Source organism: Vipera ursinii, assembly GCF_947247035.1.
Source record: "Vipera ursinii genome assembly, chromosome: 5".
NCBI lineage: Eukaryota > Metazoa > Chordata > Lepidosauria > Squamata > Viperidae > Vipera > Vipera ursinii.
The window spans coordinates 92,853,117-92,870,575 of record NC_139518.1 but is presented as its reverse complement, the minus strand read 5'-3'; the positions used below and the strand labels follow the sequence as shown (position 1 = coordinate 92,870,575).

Sequence of the window (17,459 nt, the reverse complement as noted above, 5' to 3'; positions counted from 1 at the left end):
AACACAAAGGAACCAGGAGAAGGAAGTCCATCCCAGCAAGGGGAGGGGTGTAAAGGCACATGGTCAGGAGAAGGAGGAAATATGTCAGAGAGTGGGAGGAGTTGGCTGACCCAGTTAAGATAGCATATTATAATTTCCCCAAACAACCACATGGTGGCAGCACACTCCCCGTCTGGTATTTCATAATACCACTATAAATTTGATACCGGTAGGTATGCAAATACAAATAAATGTTTGTGATTTGCTTGTTGTCTTAAAAACCTGAGAGATATAAGAAATAAACCTGAGAGATATAAGAAATAAACATGCATACATATTGCAATAATAAGAATTGCCATTACAGGCCTAAAACAGTCTAAATTAAAGTTCAAATCACTTTTCTTCTTGATGTCAGGATCCAACCAGGAAAGGCTACGAGTTCAGTCTTCAAGAGGCAAAAGCAGGACAAGCTCTGGGATGGGTCTGATGAAAGTTTTTGGTGCCTTTCAATTCTTGAGCTTGTTGGTCCTTGAGCAGAACAAGGTCTCTAACTTGGAGATTGGGGTGAAGATGAGACATTTGTGACTGGAACATGATTTTGTTGCTCCTCGCCATAATGTGAAGCAGGGTTGGATGCAGGTGGTTGCTGTGGATTGCCTGGAAGTGGAGCAGGATGCATAGCTGTAACATGCTTGTCGCTATTGCATTCTGTGCACTTGACAGAGGCTTTACAATCTTTAGCAAAATGGTCATATGAAGCACAGCACCTGTAGCATATTTCAAGTTTTTGGAGAACCTCTTTCTGCTCTTGTATAGTCTTAGCTCTAAGCTCACGACATTTCCTAAGAGGGTGAGGTTTTTTGTGAAAAAGGCACTGGCGATTAGGATTTTCATCACCACCACCTAAACCACTCGGTTGAGGAGGAGATGGTACAGGAGGTAAGATGTCCGGGTTTTTTGTAAACACAGCTCTACGTAAGTCTCTGTTGAGCTCCTGTGTTAACATACCTTGGTGATGATGATGGAGCAGGCACACTGGATTCACCGAGGTTGAAGCTGGGATCATTTCTTATCCAGGCTTGGTGGCTGATGAACCTGCAAAAATATGAGAACGGGGGAAAAGAAACACTATGGCATCCTTTGTAATCTGAGCCTTGCTGTGTCCATTTCTCCTGCAGGCCGTATGGCAGTTTTGACACCACTGGATTGACACCATGGGAAGTGTCCAGGTAGCTTAGACCGGGTAGACGTGGGTCTGTTTTTGCCAATTCTATCTCCATGAGGAGATCACTTAGTTCCTGGAGCTTGTGATTGTCTTTGTTGCCTAGCTTAGGAAAGTTTTGTAGCCTTTTGAATAGAGCATTCTCTAATGTTTCTGGGCTTCCAAAGGCTTGTTCAAGTCTTGCCCATGCAGCAGCGAGACCTGCGTCTGGAGAGTCAACATGTACTGATCTCAGTCTTTTAACATGATCTGCAGATTCTGGCCCCAACCACTTTATGAGTAGATCGAGTTCCTCCTTGACGGTAAGGTTGAGATCCGCAATAACAGCTTTGAAGATTGATCTCCAGGATCTGTAGTTCTCTGGACAGTCATCAAACCTTGAGAGGCTAGTGGTGATGAGCTCTCGACAAGTCATGTGTCTGGCGCAGTCAGAATGGTCTGGTCTCTCACTCCTTGATGCCAAAGAAACTTGTGGGACCCCTTGGGTGTGAAAGTTCTCTGGTGAATAAGGGTGAGGTATACCAGGATAGAATGCTGTTGCAAGAGCATCTAGTTGTGGTGTAGTCCCTAAGGCTTGTGCTGGCTGTCGATTAAACTGTTGTTTATTGCTGGAAGTTACTTTGTCATTGGCAGTAGGTAATGCAGTTTGAAGTGTTGGCGCACCTGTGTTGTTGTGTTGAAGGGTTGCAGGCTTTTGCAGGCTTGGGGTCTTTGTGTTGTTCGTAGGAAGTACAGTTGGCGCACTTGTGTTGTGGTGTTGAAGAGTTGCAGGCTTTTGCAGGCTTGGGGTCTCTGTGTGGTGAGTCAGGACAGCGTTGTTCGTAGGAAGTACATAAGATGGCTCTGCATCATTGCAAACATTATGCTTTAGCACATATTGACTGGTGCGTTCCATCAGATCTTCCACTTCTATTGGGATGGAACAATCTGGATTGGTGCTTTCCTTCATTGCCTGTTCATAGACCTTCAGCTTTGCTCGGGCAGCTGCCTCCTCCCTTTCCATTCGCAGAATCTTTATTTTGGATTCTGACTCTGCTTGACAGCCTTCCTCCTCTGCTTGGCGGGCTTTGCTTTGAGCTTCTATTTCACCTTCCTTTCTGGCAAAGGAAACATGCACTTTCTTTGCCTCTACAAGTGCTTGGGCCTCTACTAGCTTGTCACTCAATGTTGAAGCTCTGGAATGAGAGGATCTAGCAGAGCGTACTGTGACTTTAGTTGATGTGGATCTATGAGATCTGGTCTCCTGCAGTTCAGCAATACGGATTTCTGCCTTATTCTTTGCATCTTGCGCTAGGGAATCTCTTTTCTGGTTTAGTTCATCAATCGTCGTTAGCTCTACTGAGGAATCATCTACATTAGAGTCATTCAAAAAACCTGTGTATTTTGCAGACAGCCGCTGGTAACATTCATAAGCTGCAGATAGGCAATTTATAGAGCCTCATAATTCAGCAGGATTATCGTTAAGGCTCTGCATAATTGACATGCAATGCGCAGTTTTGTCCCATAAGTCTGACAGATTACTGGAAAATTCGTTTCTAGTTGCCTCATAATTTTCACTGAGTTTCTGGGTTGGTCTTATTGTACGCTTGGGTTTTACAGCAGAATCAGCACACTCAGCTCCCTGAATGTCTGTGAGGTATGAAACATGATGCATCTCTCTTGATTCAGCGATAAAAGAGTGTTCAGAGCCTTGTCTAGACATTTTTTCAAGTTTTGCAAAAAAATAGGTACTGTAGCTTTAAGCAGACGAACTGTAGCTTAGATAGGGTTTATAACAAAGTCCAATATACAGAAACAGTTTTCAGCTTTGCACAGGAAATGCTATTGAGCTTGTGCGACCATGTGCTTTCACAAAATGGTGGATTGCACTGAGCTTGCTTGCAAATAACACACACACATATGGATTGCAGGCAGTAGGAATTCAAACTGTCTTGACTATTCTGGATCGGACTGTCGTTTAATGATTTTTCCCCTTGCTAAGACCCCTGTGCTGGCTTGTATAAGCAGATTCTATCATTGATAACAGTCTTTGCCAGATAGCAGAACTCATGAAAGTACCTTTTATCATCCAGAAGGACCTTTATTTGCATGCAGAGAAGAGTACAGCAAAACAAGGTGAGGTAGACGATGCATAAACGGTATTTTTAAGGTCAAAAGACAGTAACGACTCACAGTGTCTGCACGTGTGTCTACCGGTTATGGAGGAGGAGATGAAACACAAAGGAACCAGGAGAAGGAAGTCCATCCCAGCAAGGGGAGGGGTGTAAAGGCACATGGTCAGGAGAAGGAGGAAATATGTCAGAGAGTGGGAGGAGTTGGCTGACCCAGTTAAGATAGCATATTATAATTTCCCCAAACAACCACATGGTGGCAGCACACTCTCCATGGAACCAGTCTCCGGTGCCCAAAACGTTGGGGGCCACTGCTATAGTCCTGTAGAGAATAAATCCATGGCTTCTCTGTGGCATTATTTAAGATATTTGAAGGCTACTATGAAATGTCCCTCATTTCTGAAGGCTAACATACCCAAATTCTTTGGATTTCAGACCCTTCCTCATCTTGGGTGGGCATCTCCTCTGAACTTGCTCCAAAGTGTGGTGATCACTACTCCAGGCCCTATTAGAAAAAATATCTCACATAACTTGGCTGTCAGGTTTGCTTGCGTATAAAGGTAAAGGTAAAGGTTCCCCCGCACATGCGTGCTAGTCGTTTCCGACTCTAGGGGCCGGTGCTCATCTCCGTTTCAAAGCCGAAGAGCCAGCGCTTGTCCGAGGACGTCTCCGTGGTCATGTGGCCGGCATGACTAGACGCCAAAGGCGCACGGAACGCTGTTACCTTCCCACCGTAGTGGTCCCTATTTTTCTACTTGCATTTTTATGTGCTTTTGAACTGCTAGGTTGGCAGAAGCTGGGACGAGTAACAGGCGCTCACTCTGTTACGCAGCACTTGGGATTCGACCCGCCAAACTGCCGACCTTCTGATCGACAAGCTCAGCATCCTAACCCACTGAGCCACCCCTTTGCTTGCGTATACCCCAAGATAATAATTACTTTTTGAGCAGCTGCATCACCCTACTGGCTCATGTGTAATTGTCATTGACAAGGAACTCCCAGATCCCTTTCAGATGTCCTACTTCCAAGCCAGGTCATTTTCTTATCCTGATGCTGGCATTTCTCCCTATTAAATTTCACTCTATTCACTGAGTTCACTGCTCATCTCGATCTTTGCTTTCCAGTGTACGTTTGTGTGGACATGTAACCATGGAATAATTTAGCTTTGCCCTTTGCAATTAAGTATTGGTCAGCTTTCAGAATGCCTCAACTGTCCTTGGCTGCTTATGTTAAAACCGATCATTCGGCTAATACACAAAAGAGCTCTGAAAATTCCAGTTACCTAGCATCATGTTTGGAAAGTTTCAAAATGAAAAAAAGGGAAGTGTGTGTTAAGGCTTCTAAAACAACAAAGCCCATAAGTCTTTAAGTTTTTAAAATGAATATTTGTGAGTCTGTTTTGATTCTTTTTCCCATCCCTATGATAAGCTGGTTCATATTAAGAAAGCTGTTGACAATATACAGCAAAGTAATTTTGCATCTGTTGCAATTAAAACCGTGTGTGTGTGTGTTTGTGTATACACACACACACACACACATACACAGTTAATTTAAACAGTGGCAATTGCAAATCTATCTTTTTGTATTAATATGATTTTTCACTTTCAAGATGATCCATAACTAAGATGGCATTATTAAGTGAATCCTAGTTGAGAAACACAAGATACAAAAATTGTGTCCACGCGTGTAAATAAACTGTCCTTACAATTTATAAGTTGAAGTAAATATGATCCAAACTTGAGTTAGGCAAAGTGCCTGTTTTTATTAAATGCTTTAAAACATTTGTTCTCTTAAAAATGCTAAGCCAATTTCTGTGGTTAGAGTTAGTTTCCTGCACAAACCATTTTTAAAAAAATCTATACAGTTTTCAACAACAGGAGTTCATTAACTGTAATTTGAGGGAGTCACTAATTCAACAATAAAAAATGACGGTTTTGAACTTGATTCCTCCTGTAAGAGGATATCACAGCTGTAACAAAAAAAACCCCAACCCTCAAAAATATTTAGCTAATAAATTCAAGTATCCAAAAGAGAAGCTTAAGCCCAACTAACTTTGTTCAGTTGGGCACACAAAGCCCAGCATTGGCTGTTTTTGTTGTTGTTTTTCTAAAGTCAATGCAGGAATATGCTTGTCCAGTTGCTAAGTAGGATATCATCAGGGCTATAGGCAAGATTGCGATGTCAAAACAATTTTTGGAAAGGCAGTAAAAATCACTTCTGTGACTACTTGATAAAATTCCATATTTCTTTCAGGTTGTACCTGGGAGTCAAGTTGAAATCAAAGGGATCTTGTTAAGAGCAATTCTTATTTTTGAGCATGAACTGATTGGAGATCACCAAGCTATGGATGCTACCAATTAAAAAAGAATTATGATTCCATTTTTCAATAAATTGGCCCAATTTTTTTATACAACTAAAGAAATCATTTTGAAACATGCTTTAAAACCCCCATTAATGTTGCTTTTACAAGAGCATTGTTTTTTTTAAAATACATACAAACGTCAAATGCTATCATTTTTGTTCTGGATACAGAAAGGAAAGTTTAAGAACTTGCTCTGTTTCTCCAAGCACTAAATAGTTTAATTCTAATAAATTGGTTTATGGAAAAAGTCCTGCACTATGCCTTAAGGCAGTTAATGTAATGGCTGCAGCCGTTGTTGTCATCCTCATTTACTGAAGGATCTTAAATTTGTTGAGCCAAGAAGTAATAAATCTCTTGGAACAAATGCAGTATATGAAGATATTTGGCTGCTAGCTGGTTGCAACATTTGCCAAAACCTTTAGAAACAGAACTGAATGTTTCCAATGGAATGCTTCATTTAAAAAAAAAAGTACAATAAACATTGATAAGAAGTTGAGGGGGTACTATGTGTTATGTTGTGCTCACATACTGTAGCAAACTATGTTTTGTTTTCCTTTTCAAAGTGTAATGTAGCAATTGGCTCTTTTTTGGGAAGGAAATTTGCTTCTTAAATGCTACATTTATGGCATCAGCTTGCTTTTTTTTTTAGGAATGATTAGGGCAGGGGTAGGCAACCGTGGCTCTTTTTTGACTCGTGGACTTCAACTCCCAGAATTCCTGAGCCAGCCAGGAATTCTGGGAGTTGAAGTCCACGAGTCATAAAAGAGCCAAGGTTGCCTACCCCTGGATTAGGGTATAGTGATCACCAACTGCAAAAGCTTTTTCCAAAACTCGGTGCTGTTCAGGCGTTATGGACTTCAAAATTCTTAGCAATGATCTTGCAGAGTGAAGATTCTGAGAGTTGTTCACACATCTGGAGGATTCACAGTTTGGCATAAGCTGGATTGAAACTATTCTAGAGCAGATAGACGTGTTCTAGACTAGACTAGACTAAAATTTAGAACGGAACAGAATAGAATAGAATAGAATAGAACCTTGGAGATCTTCTAGACCAGGGGTAGGCAACCTTGGCTCTTTTATGACTCTGGACTTCAACTCCCAGAATTCCTGAGCCAGCATGGGGGAACTATGGCCCCTTCATGACTCGTGGACTTCAACTCCCAGAATTCCTGAGCCAGCATGGCTCAGCTTGGAAACCTCTCCCTTTTCCCTCAGCGTGGCTGGCTCAGGAATTCTGGGAGTTGAAGTCCACGAGTCCTAAAAGAGCCAAGGTTGCCTACCCCTGTTCTAGTCCAGCCCCCTGTTCAAGCAGGAGACCCTATACAATTTCAGACAAGTGGCTGTTCAGTCTCTTCTTCATACTTCCAGTCGTGAGGCAACCACAACTTTTGAAGGCAAGCCACTCCATTGGTTGATCGTTCTCACGGTTAGGAAATTTCTTTGTAGTTCTAGGTTGCTTCTCACCTTAATTAGTTTCCATCCATTGTTTCCTGTCTTGCCTTCCGGTGCTTTGAAAAATAAGTTGACCCCCCCCCCCTTTGTGGCAACCCCTCAAATACTAGAATACCACTATCATGTCACCCCAGTCCTTCTTTTCTCTAGTGAAACCCAAATTCTGCACCCGTTCTTCATCAGCCTTGGTGGAGCAGTGGGCTAATGCCTCCTTAAGTAACACCAGCTGCCTGCAATTAGTGCAGGTTCGAGTCCCACCAGGCTCAAGGTTGACTCAGCCTTCCATCCTTCTGAGGTAGGTAAAATGAGGACCCAGATTGTTGGGGGCAATAAGCTGACTTTGTAATAATGCCGCTTGGGGTGTGTGTGAAAGCCCTAATAAGCAGGCATATACATAGAATGAAGGCTACTGCTAAGCTTGTAAGCCGCCCTGAGTCTTCGGAGAAGGGCAGGATATAAATGTAATAAAAAGAAAAATAAAAAAAATGCATGACTGCTTAATGTTGTACTACTGTTCTCGCATATTCTGTTGCATTTAGCCGAACAAACTCTAAAGACAGCATGCCTTGTGAGTCTTTCAAACTGAAGGAGCCATCCTATGTCACAACGTACCATAATAATAAGGGGCTCACAAAATAATACATGGCCTAGTAGTGTGTCTCGCCAAAGGAACAAAGCCACGTTCCTCAGTGTATTTTAAACTCTGAAAAAAAGATCTTAGCAGTGTTGGTTTGTGTACATCTTTGTCATTCAGGAGACATGCTGGGGTGCCCCACTCACCCACCATCTCAGCCATGCAGCATCCCATAAGACAAAAAACTCTGTAACGCCGATGGTTTAGGAAAAGGAAAACCATCTCTGACCTAAAGACTGTGCAGGATATGTACAATGTATGGCAGCTCTGGAGGATTTCATGGTTATTTTATTTCTGAACAAATAGGCACCACCAGGGTACAGATTGACTTTTGCCCTCTATCTCCACAGGCCTTTTTCATTTAGACTCATTTTTGCATTGTTGTCTTTGGCTTGAAAGATACTCAGACGGCCTATACTAAATAAGCTCTATTATTCAGAGAGAGGTATATGAGGGCAGGATAAGTCTCTGCCTCCCGCTCTGGCTGCTGTGGTCTTAGCACCTTTAGGAACTCTGTTGCTCTGGGCTAGAGTGCTTCCACCTTCGTTTCAAAGGAAGATCTTCAGCGAGGATGATGAGGCAAGTCTTCCCAACCTGGACTCCTGCAGACCCTGTGAAACTACCATTTCTATCCCGCCGAGGTAGAGCCATAAGCAGTCAAGAAGGGGAAGGCGGCTCAGCATGGAAGTTCTACCATTTCTTCTTGCACCGCTGGACCTCACAAACATTTGTGAGGTTTGTCTTTGCGCAAGGAATAGAGTCATGGATGGACGTCCAGAGAAATGTGGATTCGAACAGTCCAAATTGTTTTCCTCCCCCCCTTTTAAATTATGTCCGTAGACTATGAAGATAAATACTAACCAGACTGTCGGAAAGAAGGAGAGACAGAGATAAAGAAAAAGAGGGGAGTATAGGAAACAAAATCCATAGGGGACAAAAACCAGAAGTATAAAAAGAAAGCGATTCCAACTTTTATAAAAGAGATAATAAATAAAAGCTTAAATTCAACCCTTAGTTTAAAGGTATACTCTACAGTAGTACCCTTTTTTTCAAACAATTAATAGGGTTTACCAATCATTGAATCCATATGTCATTTTTTTATTATTATGGCAGGTTAACTTTTGAATTTTCTGGGAATCTTTGAGAAAGTCATTTCAACGTCTCCTCATTTTTACGTACTTCAATGGGTCAGATGCAAATGCTTTGTGGAAGGATGCTGCCTAAGAACTTCTCAGTACATCTGATTAAGGGGTTTTGTAATTACTGAACTGCCAGTTGGGAAATGTTGTAAGAAAGAAAGTGGATTTCAGCACCAATATTAAACAAAAAAAAAAGAAGACAGCAAATGGCTTGGGTCCGGGATATCTCAGGGAACACCTGCTGCCGGCATCAAGCTCCCTTCGTCCAGTGCACTCCCACAGGGAGGGTCTTCTCAGGGTGCCACCGGTAAGAGATTGCCGGTGGACGACACCCAGGGATAGGGCCTTCTCAGTGGGGGCACCTGCCCTTTGGAACCAGCTGCCAGTGGAGCTGAGGACTGCCCCCGACCTCCGTTCATTCCACCAGGACCTGAAGAACTGGCTCTTCGACCTCTCTGGCCCAGGCTGAGGATTAATCTTATTTTAACTGGGGTTTTATTTATACAGGGACAAATATAATTTTTTTAAATTTGTTTTTAACTTTTGTATCTTGGTTTTTTAATCACCCTGTAAACCGCCCTGAGTCCTTCGGGAAAGGGCGGTATATAAATGTAATAAAATAAATAAATAAATAAATAAATAAATAAATAAATAAATAAATAAATGCTTGTTTATTCCAAGATATCTTTATGGTTTTATGTTTTCTTCTGTTTCTCTAGTCCAGGGGTCAGCAACCTGAAACAGTGAAAGAGCCACTCGGAACCGGTTCCCTCACAAAAGGAAAAACTGGGAGCCGCAAAAAATGTGTGCGCATGCGCGTACATGCACAGAACAGGGTTTCACTGAAGAGTGGAGCCAAGGCGAGATATGCACCTACCCTGCATATTTGAATTGATTGGTAGAAATTTTTTAGTCCCACTTTTTTTTTGAACTGCACATGGCAGAGGACTGGGAGCCATAGGAGACGGCTGAAAGAGCCGCATGCAGGTCCGGAGCCGCGGGTTGCAGACCTGTGCTCTAGTATAATAGAAACGTTTTTGCCCTTCTGAGTTTTTGCGCTTAAAGAAAAAAATACACAAATGTATACTTACAATAAGTATAACGATGTTTCCATTTTTTTATCCTTTTGTTCATGCCTCTTCATGTATATACATATGAACAAGGGCCCACAGAAAGACTGGCTTTGTGACATGGAGGATCAAATTATCTTGTTTTTCATTCCTCTCTTCTTTTCACTTCCCAAGGAACTCTATTGATAGCTGCCATGATGTCTGAGTGGGTGGATAACGACTCTTTCTTCCCCCCCCAAACAAGCTTAAAATAACAATTTTAAGTATTTTTATTTAGGAGGATAAATTTAGTAATTTTTGCCCTACTTATTGACAGTCTTGATGAGGTTAACACCAAAGCAATGACACAGCAAGACTAAATATAGAGTAGAGGGCACAAAACAGAACTTTTTCAATCAAAGCCTAATTTGAATTGATACTTTAATTTAGTTAAAGTATTTCCAAATGTGACACTCATCAAGTTTTCTTCAGCAAGATTGGCGGAAAGAAAAGAATTGAGAATCTGATTTTTTTTTAAAAGCAAAGCTTTGATATACATACCGAAGTCCGTCCTCCTAAAGATTACTTAACTTTAGAGATTTAACAGAATCAGAAGACAAATAATATCAAGAGCTGATGTGAAATTAGCTCTTATATTGTGGGGTGAGGTGATTGTCCAAGTGAACCTCATTTGAACTTCTTAAGAGTCCTCAGATCAAACAGGTTAATGTAAGACATGCTCGGAGATGCAAATCAACATTTTGAGAGTCCTGGATCCTTCAGTCCAGCTCTAGTGAAAATGGGATCTAGTAAGTTAAATCAGGGCTGCAGTTAAATTCTTACATCCCATGTCTCCTCTTTGATCTTCTGCATTCTTGTAGGGAAGTTTCTGATGCATCGTGATTTTAGAAATGCATCATAATTTTTCTATTTGCACTTGTCTCCAGTGTCATAGCTGCTCTGAGCTGTTTGGCTTGCTTTAATGGGACCCATATTCCCTTTACCAAGACAATGATTGGCATTTAATAGTTCCCTGATGAATTTGTGTCTGTTCTTGTGTGAGAAGTAGTTGCGAGTGATGGAATTTGGAGCCAAGAGCTGTGTCATACCTCCCCCCCTGCTGTGCATTTAATTTTTAAACCTCTTAACTTCTGTCAGCTGCACCACTCTGCTACATTTTTAGCATTCTAGTTTTCTCTGACTTTCTTAACCATAGTGATCCAGTGTTTGTAGCATTAAGAGTTTGGACCATCTGCTGTCCACCCTTTGCGCTGTAAGGACAAAATAACCAAGCTGCGAGTGCACAGCTGGATTTCTTTTAGCTACATTTAATACAGCAAAATTTGTTCTTAGTGCAACGGAGTAGACCATTTAAAATACAAACAGTTTAAAATAAAATACAGTTCAGTATATCCTTCATTCCTCGTGCTCCAAAAAGTCTTTTATAGTGTGTGGCAGAACAGAATACTCACATAGTAATCATTTTTATTTCCATCCATCGGCAAAATTTCTACCAAATCATGGTAAAAATGACCCTTCTAGAGGACAGCATAAGTACTGTAAGAAGATAATTGCATTCAGGGCATGTCTTCAAAAGTTTTCTTTGAAATCTGAAAAGAGTTTTCAGTTTAAATCTGACTGGACTGTCCCAAAGAGGCTTGCTTACTCCTTCACTTAATGTTATTACAGTTTCCTAGAGGAAAAATGAAACAGCTGGCAAATAAATCAATTCGCTAGTTGAGGAAGGAGCAGTATGTACAAATCCTTGTCCGGGATGCAATAAGGACTCTTGCCTTGGGCAGGGGATTGAACTAGAAAACCTACAAGGTCCCTTCCAGGATTCTGTGATTCTTTATGAACCACCTGGACTTTGTTTTGCTGATCTTCCAGAAGGAAAAAAAATATTCATTCTCCTTTTGTTTTCAAGTCTTGCTAAAGGTCTGATAGTTTTCTTTGTGTGATTAGCCTATTTCCTTCTTGGTCTGGCTACTAATTACGATGGGTGTATTCATAACACTAATTCTGTAGAATTACAGGGTTTAAAGCAGCCTAATGCAGCCTTCTGTTCAGTGCGGAAAATCTACCGTGACAGGATCTCCGATAGGTGGTCATTTCGGTCACCCTGTGATGCATTGCCTGGTTTATTTAATAAGCCACAATTGCCTGGAATCCTGTCGCATGCTGAGCCACAGCCAAAGAAAACACAAGGTGGTTTGGAGTGTCTCTTTTTCCCATCAGCCAGAACGTGACTTCTGTTTTTCTAGCAATCCTTTAACCCTTCCTTGTTGGAGGGATTCAGATGACCCTGTGTGTGGCACAGGGAAAGAAAATTATGTGTACATTGTATGATTTCATCGTTTCAAGAATGCCACGTTGCAGTGAGATTTGAGAGTCCAGCATCAGAAGCTAGTTTTCAAATGTTCCTGTTGTGAAGCTGTTGAGATCTTGCCTGGAACGCTAGCAAAAGAGACTTCAGTCTGTTGCAACAATGCATTGCATCAGTGGCCCTGTGGGTGCAAAGCTGTTCTCATTTCAGAACGGAGCTGGCTGTACAGAAACCATCCAGTAACTTGCTGGTGATATGTAACAACAGCAGATGGTGCTCTGTCCTTCCTGGTTTCTAGTTAACGAAAGATTTCAGTGCCACATCCACAGAGCGAGATAAAAAAAAAAACATGCCACAAGAATATAAACTGCTGGTTACTTTATCTTGAGGGATGGGATTTATTATATGGGTGGCATGCACATCTGATTTATGATGAAAAAGTTGATAAGGCTTTTAAATCTCATATTTTAAGAAGTGCTTTATTGCATGTTTGGAGAAAGTATTATTATAAGCTGAATTATAAAATACCAATATGTGGGATTCCTGGACACGCAATATCTATGGGTGTGAACTTGGATATGATTTCTTATCAGCAACTACTTAGATTGGTAGGGAATGATTGGCAACTAAGGTCGGTAGCCGAGTTAAAGCAAGAAAATATCGTACAGTCTTGGTTTCAGTATACTCAATTGCAAGCTAGGTGGAAGTTAGATCAGAAGGTTGGTTTGACACTGATGGATGAAAATTTGGTAAAACAGATCAAAGATCAAACTCGAGCGCATATAAAGAGAATTTATAATGCTTTAATAGAATTGGATTCGGAAACGGAATTGGTAAAGGATTGTATGGTAAAGTGGGCTCAAAATATTCAAGAACCGATTCCATTGGATGTGTGGCAGGTAATTTGGGTTAGAAATGTAAAATTTACTCAAGCCCAAAATTTAAGAGAAAATTTTTATAAAATGTTTTATAGATGGCATTTGGATCCTAAAAAGTTGTCTTGTATGTATTCTAATTTACAGCCCAAATGTTGGAGATGTGGTAGTTTGGATGCTACTTATTTTCATATTTGGTGGACTTGTAGAAATATAAAAGCTTTTTGGATTAAAATTTGGTGGAACATTCAAAAGATTTTTAGGAGAAAGATAAAGTTTACTCCACAATTATTTTTATTGGGTGTTATTACAGATTGTGATACCAAAGAAATTAATTTGAAGTTGAATTTGATAACAGCTGCGAGGTTATTGGTAGGGCAATATTGGAAGAAGGACTGTCTGCCTACTATAGAGGAGTGGACGCTTAAAGTGTCAAATCTAGCAGAAATGGCTAAGATTTCTGCTTACTTGAAGGATTATTCACAAGAAAGATACGTTTCGGTCTGGAGAAGATGGATAGATTATATTCAGAAAAAATATGGGACTAAAAAGTTCCATTTAGCTTATGAGTAAATTTTAGATTGTTATAATTTTATAAAATTTATAATATATATATATATATATTATAGAGTTTGTAATTATGTTATAGGCGGGTTAAAGTGTATTATGTATTTGGTTATATAATTGATTAATGTTAGTTAGATTATGATTATTATATATTTGTAACCCTGTAACCAGCTTTGGGAAGTGGGGGAGGGGGAGGGGGTTTGGGGGGGGGTTGGGGATGGGATAATATTGTAACTTTTATAAAACTTTTCAATAAAAAAAAGAATATAAACTGCTGGAGCATTTCAGTCCCATTACACCATTGAGTAGGACTCCAGTGTAGAGTACATTGTTTGTGTCGCTAAGCAGTCAATACAGAGAAAGTCTGAAAACTATGCCAAGCAACATGTACTCATTAAGTTTACAAACAGAAGGGGCAGGATTGGTTGCTGGAAGAGAACCTACGTCCTTGATTGAGTTGGCATCTAGAGACGGACCCAGTTGAGGAAGGTTTATTCTTACTAATTTCCTGCATCTGATATGGACCCGATCAGGGAAAAGGTTTTAACAAAATTTCCCATGGACTGATTTGGTCTCTTGCCTTTACCTTGAATACGGGGAAAGTTGGATTTAGTTTCTAAACAGAGAGAGACTTTTGACTCAATAGGTCAACCAAAGGGCATCCCCTATCCCTTCAGCATATCCTGTATAATATTAATGTAACTTTTTTAATCCAATCCTTAAAATTAAAGTCTATAGAGACATATTGCCCCACCTTTTTGTTTTTTAGAAAATATTTCAACAATCTATGAAGAGCGCTTAGCTTGCATCCGTTCTGTAGCGTCAGGACTACAGCTAGTCCTGAACTTAACAAACCACAAATGAGCTCAAAATTTCTGCGACTCAGCGAGATATTTGTTAAGTGAATTTTGCCCCACTTTATGAACTTTCTTGTCACGGTTGTTGAAGTGAATCACTGCAGTTGGTAAGTTAGTAACTCGGTGGTTAAGTGAATCCGGCTTCCCTATTGACTTTGCTTGTCAGAAGGTCGCAAAAGGTGACCACGTGACCCCAGGACACGGCAACCTCTCCGGGTGAGGTTCAAGGTGTTAGTGATGACTTACAAAGCCCTACATGGCATGGGTCCGGATTACCTACGGCAACACCTGCGGCCGGCGTCAACTTCCCTCCGTCCAGTGCGCTCCCACAGAGAGGGCCTCCTCAGGGTGCCTCCGATCAAAGAATGCCGATTGGTGACCCCCAGGGGGAGGGCGTTCTCTGTGGGCGCGCCAGACCTATGGAACTGCTTACTGGTCGAGCTCCAGATGGCCCCCGACGTTCGCTCCTTCCGGCGCGATCTCAAAACCTTCTTTTTTGAACAAGCTGGCCTGGTCTGACGGGATGGGGTTGGGTTTTTTTATAATTAGTTTTAACTTTTAATATGTATTAATTACTATGGGCATAGTTGTTTAATCACTTTTTGATTTTTGTATCCTGTTTTTTATTATGTATTGCCCTGTTCACCGCCCTGAGTCCTTCGGGAGAAGGGCGGCATACAAATTAAATTATTAAATTAAATTATTAAATTATTAACCGTCATAAATAGGAACGAGTTAACTAGTGCCTGAATTTTGATCACCTGACCTTGCCGGATGCTGCAAGGGTTGTAATGGTCATAAGTCACTTTTTTCAGTGCCGTTGTTACTTCAAATGGTCGCTAAACGAACTATTGTGAAACGCGGACCACCTGTATAGATTTCTTTCTATCTTTGGCATTCATAAAAGGGGGGCGGGAATTCAGAGTTGTTCTTAAAATGCCCAATCCTAAATTTCGGAAGCACAGTTCAGCATCAGACTTGTTTTTCTGGCAGACCTATTGCAGGGGGGCCAAGGAGGCTGATCCTAAATGTGAGGGCGAATAAATCGGGCTGAGGATTATTGAGGGTCAGTTTGGCGAAGTTTGTAAAAAGGGCACCTGGCTAGAAATCAGGAGACGGGGAGTTGTAGCCCCTCTTAGCCGTCAAGCCGGCTGGATGACCTTGGGCTGATCACACACCCTCAGCCCTAGGAAGGAAAAGGCCAAGACAAGCCACGTCAGGAAGCTTTGCCAAGAGAAGTGCATGGATTTGTCCATGTAGGCAGTGATGACGATGATGGTGAGGACTGGCTATTTACTCTGGTAATGGAAAATGAACTTCATATTTCTGTGATTGCATGTAGAACTTGGTATGTTGAGCAGTAAGTTGTATTACATTCCAGCAGGGTTAATATACAGCCCAGAACCTGATTTCATTGAAATGGAAAAAAAACCGACAGGTTCTCTAGTCTAGTCCATCTGAAACCTTTGGAAGTTAATGTGTCTGCCACAAATTAATTCATGATGAAGCCGCGCCAGCTTTGCGGGTTTCTCCAGGAAATATACAATGTACTTTCTTGTGAGTTGGCTATGTAACCTACCTAATAGAATATGTATGAAAAGCAGAAGGCAGGATGCTTGCTTGCATTAGAAAGATTGGGTGACTCGTTAAGATATTTAGCCTTTGTACAAAGCAATTATTCTTTTTCTTTTAAGATCCTCACATTAAAGTCTCTGGAAAAAAGGAGAATGTCAAAGAAGCGAAGGAAAAGATCATGTCTGTCTTGGATACAAAAGTAAGTTGAAAATTTAACTACTCATCTTTAGGCTAGAATTCTAGGTTTTAGGTTGTTTATTTTAACTTGACAGGAATAGAGAAATGATGATATTTGGTCTTTAGTTCACAAGGGCAAAGTTCCTTACTAGAAGTGATGAACAATCTAATATGGATTTTTCCATAGTTGGTTACCTGAGATTTCGAAAATAAATAATAATCTACCACCATCCAGAATTCTGTGGGTAATTATGATTTATGAAAAACTCCTAAGTCTACTCAGTTCTGCCATGGTGCCACATTTCAAAGCAGCATCCACCCAAAGAGACATTTAATGCAAGGACTTTCATGTATTGTTGGTGATTTGCATCCTTTGCTGCAACGGTTCAGCGTTGTTTCTACCTAGGATTTGGACACCTGATGTAGACAAGCATCCTGACCTGCCCATAATAAGCAAAATATATAGCTACCATATTTTCCGGCGTATAAGACGACCCCCTACATTTCCTGATAAATTATAGGGTTTGGGCTATATTCGCCATATAAGACTACCCCCTCCAACACACACCAAATAAAAATTAAAAAACATCAGATTTGATTTTAATATGGTAATTTTAATTCAAATGCTTATGACATGCAGGTACTTAGTAGGAAAACTGTCACTTATAAACATAAGGCTGTTTGTCATCAAACATGTAAACATAAAACAGTGCAAGTGGATTAAACTTTTCCTAATTCACTCTAAAGCTTTCCCTGCGCAGACCAAATGGGAGATCCGCTCCAGGTTTTCCAGCCAGCTCATCCAGTTCCTGAGTCAAATGTGTCCTTAGAGCTAAGCAGCTGCTCTGGCTGCTGCATTCCCCACCTGCCTTTCAAGTTGGGATAGACTGCAGCTGCTCTTCAACTTTAGAAGGAAAGACGCCCAGACCCCAGCCTGTAAAAAATCACAGACTGCAGCTTCTTTTCCAATTGCTCCCGCTTTCCCTGGGCAGTCCAAATGGGATATCCGCTCCAGGTTTTCCAGCCAGCCCTGTCCCTAAATTTTCAGCACCCAGTGTATAAGATGACCCCTGACTTTTAAGAAGATTTTCATGGCTTAAAAAGTTGTCTTATACACCAGAAAATAAGGTAAAA

At 41.0% G+C, this 17,459-nt stretch overlaps 1 protein-coding gene across 1 annotated transcript in view; it reads left to right on the top strand.

Moving 5' to 3' along the window:
- Positions 1–17,459, top strand: part of BICC1 (BicC family RNA binding protein 1) — a gene marked incomplete at its 5' end in the record, with an annotated part of 112,066 nt that overhangs the window by 67,428 nt on the left and 27,179 nt on the right. Inside the window, one exon of the mRNA XM_083364906.1 lies at positions 16,268–16,347. Within this exon, the coding sequence (XP_083221032.1) occupies positions 16,268–16,347 (80 nt within the window). The remainder of the gene's footprint in view (positions 1–16,267; positions 16,348–17,459) is intronic.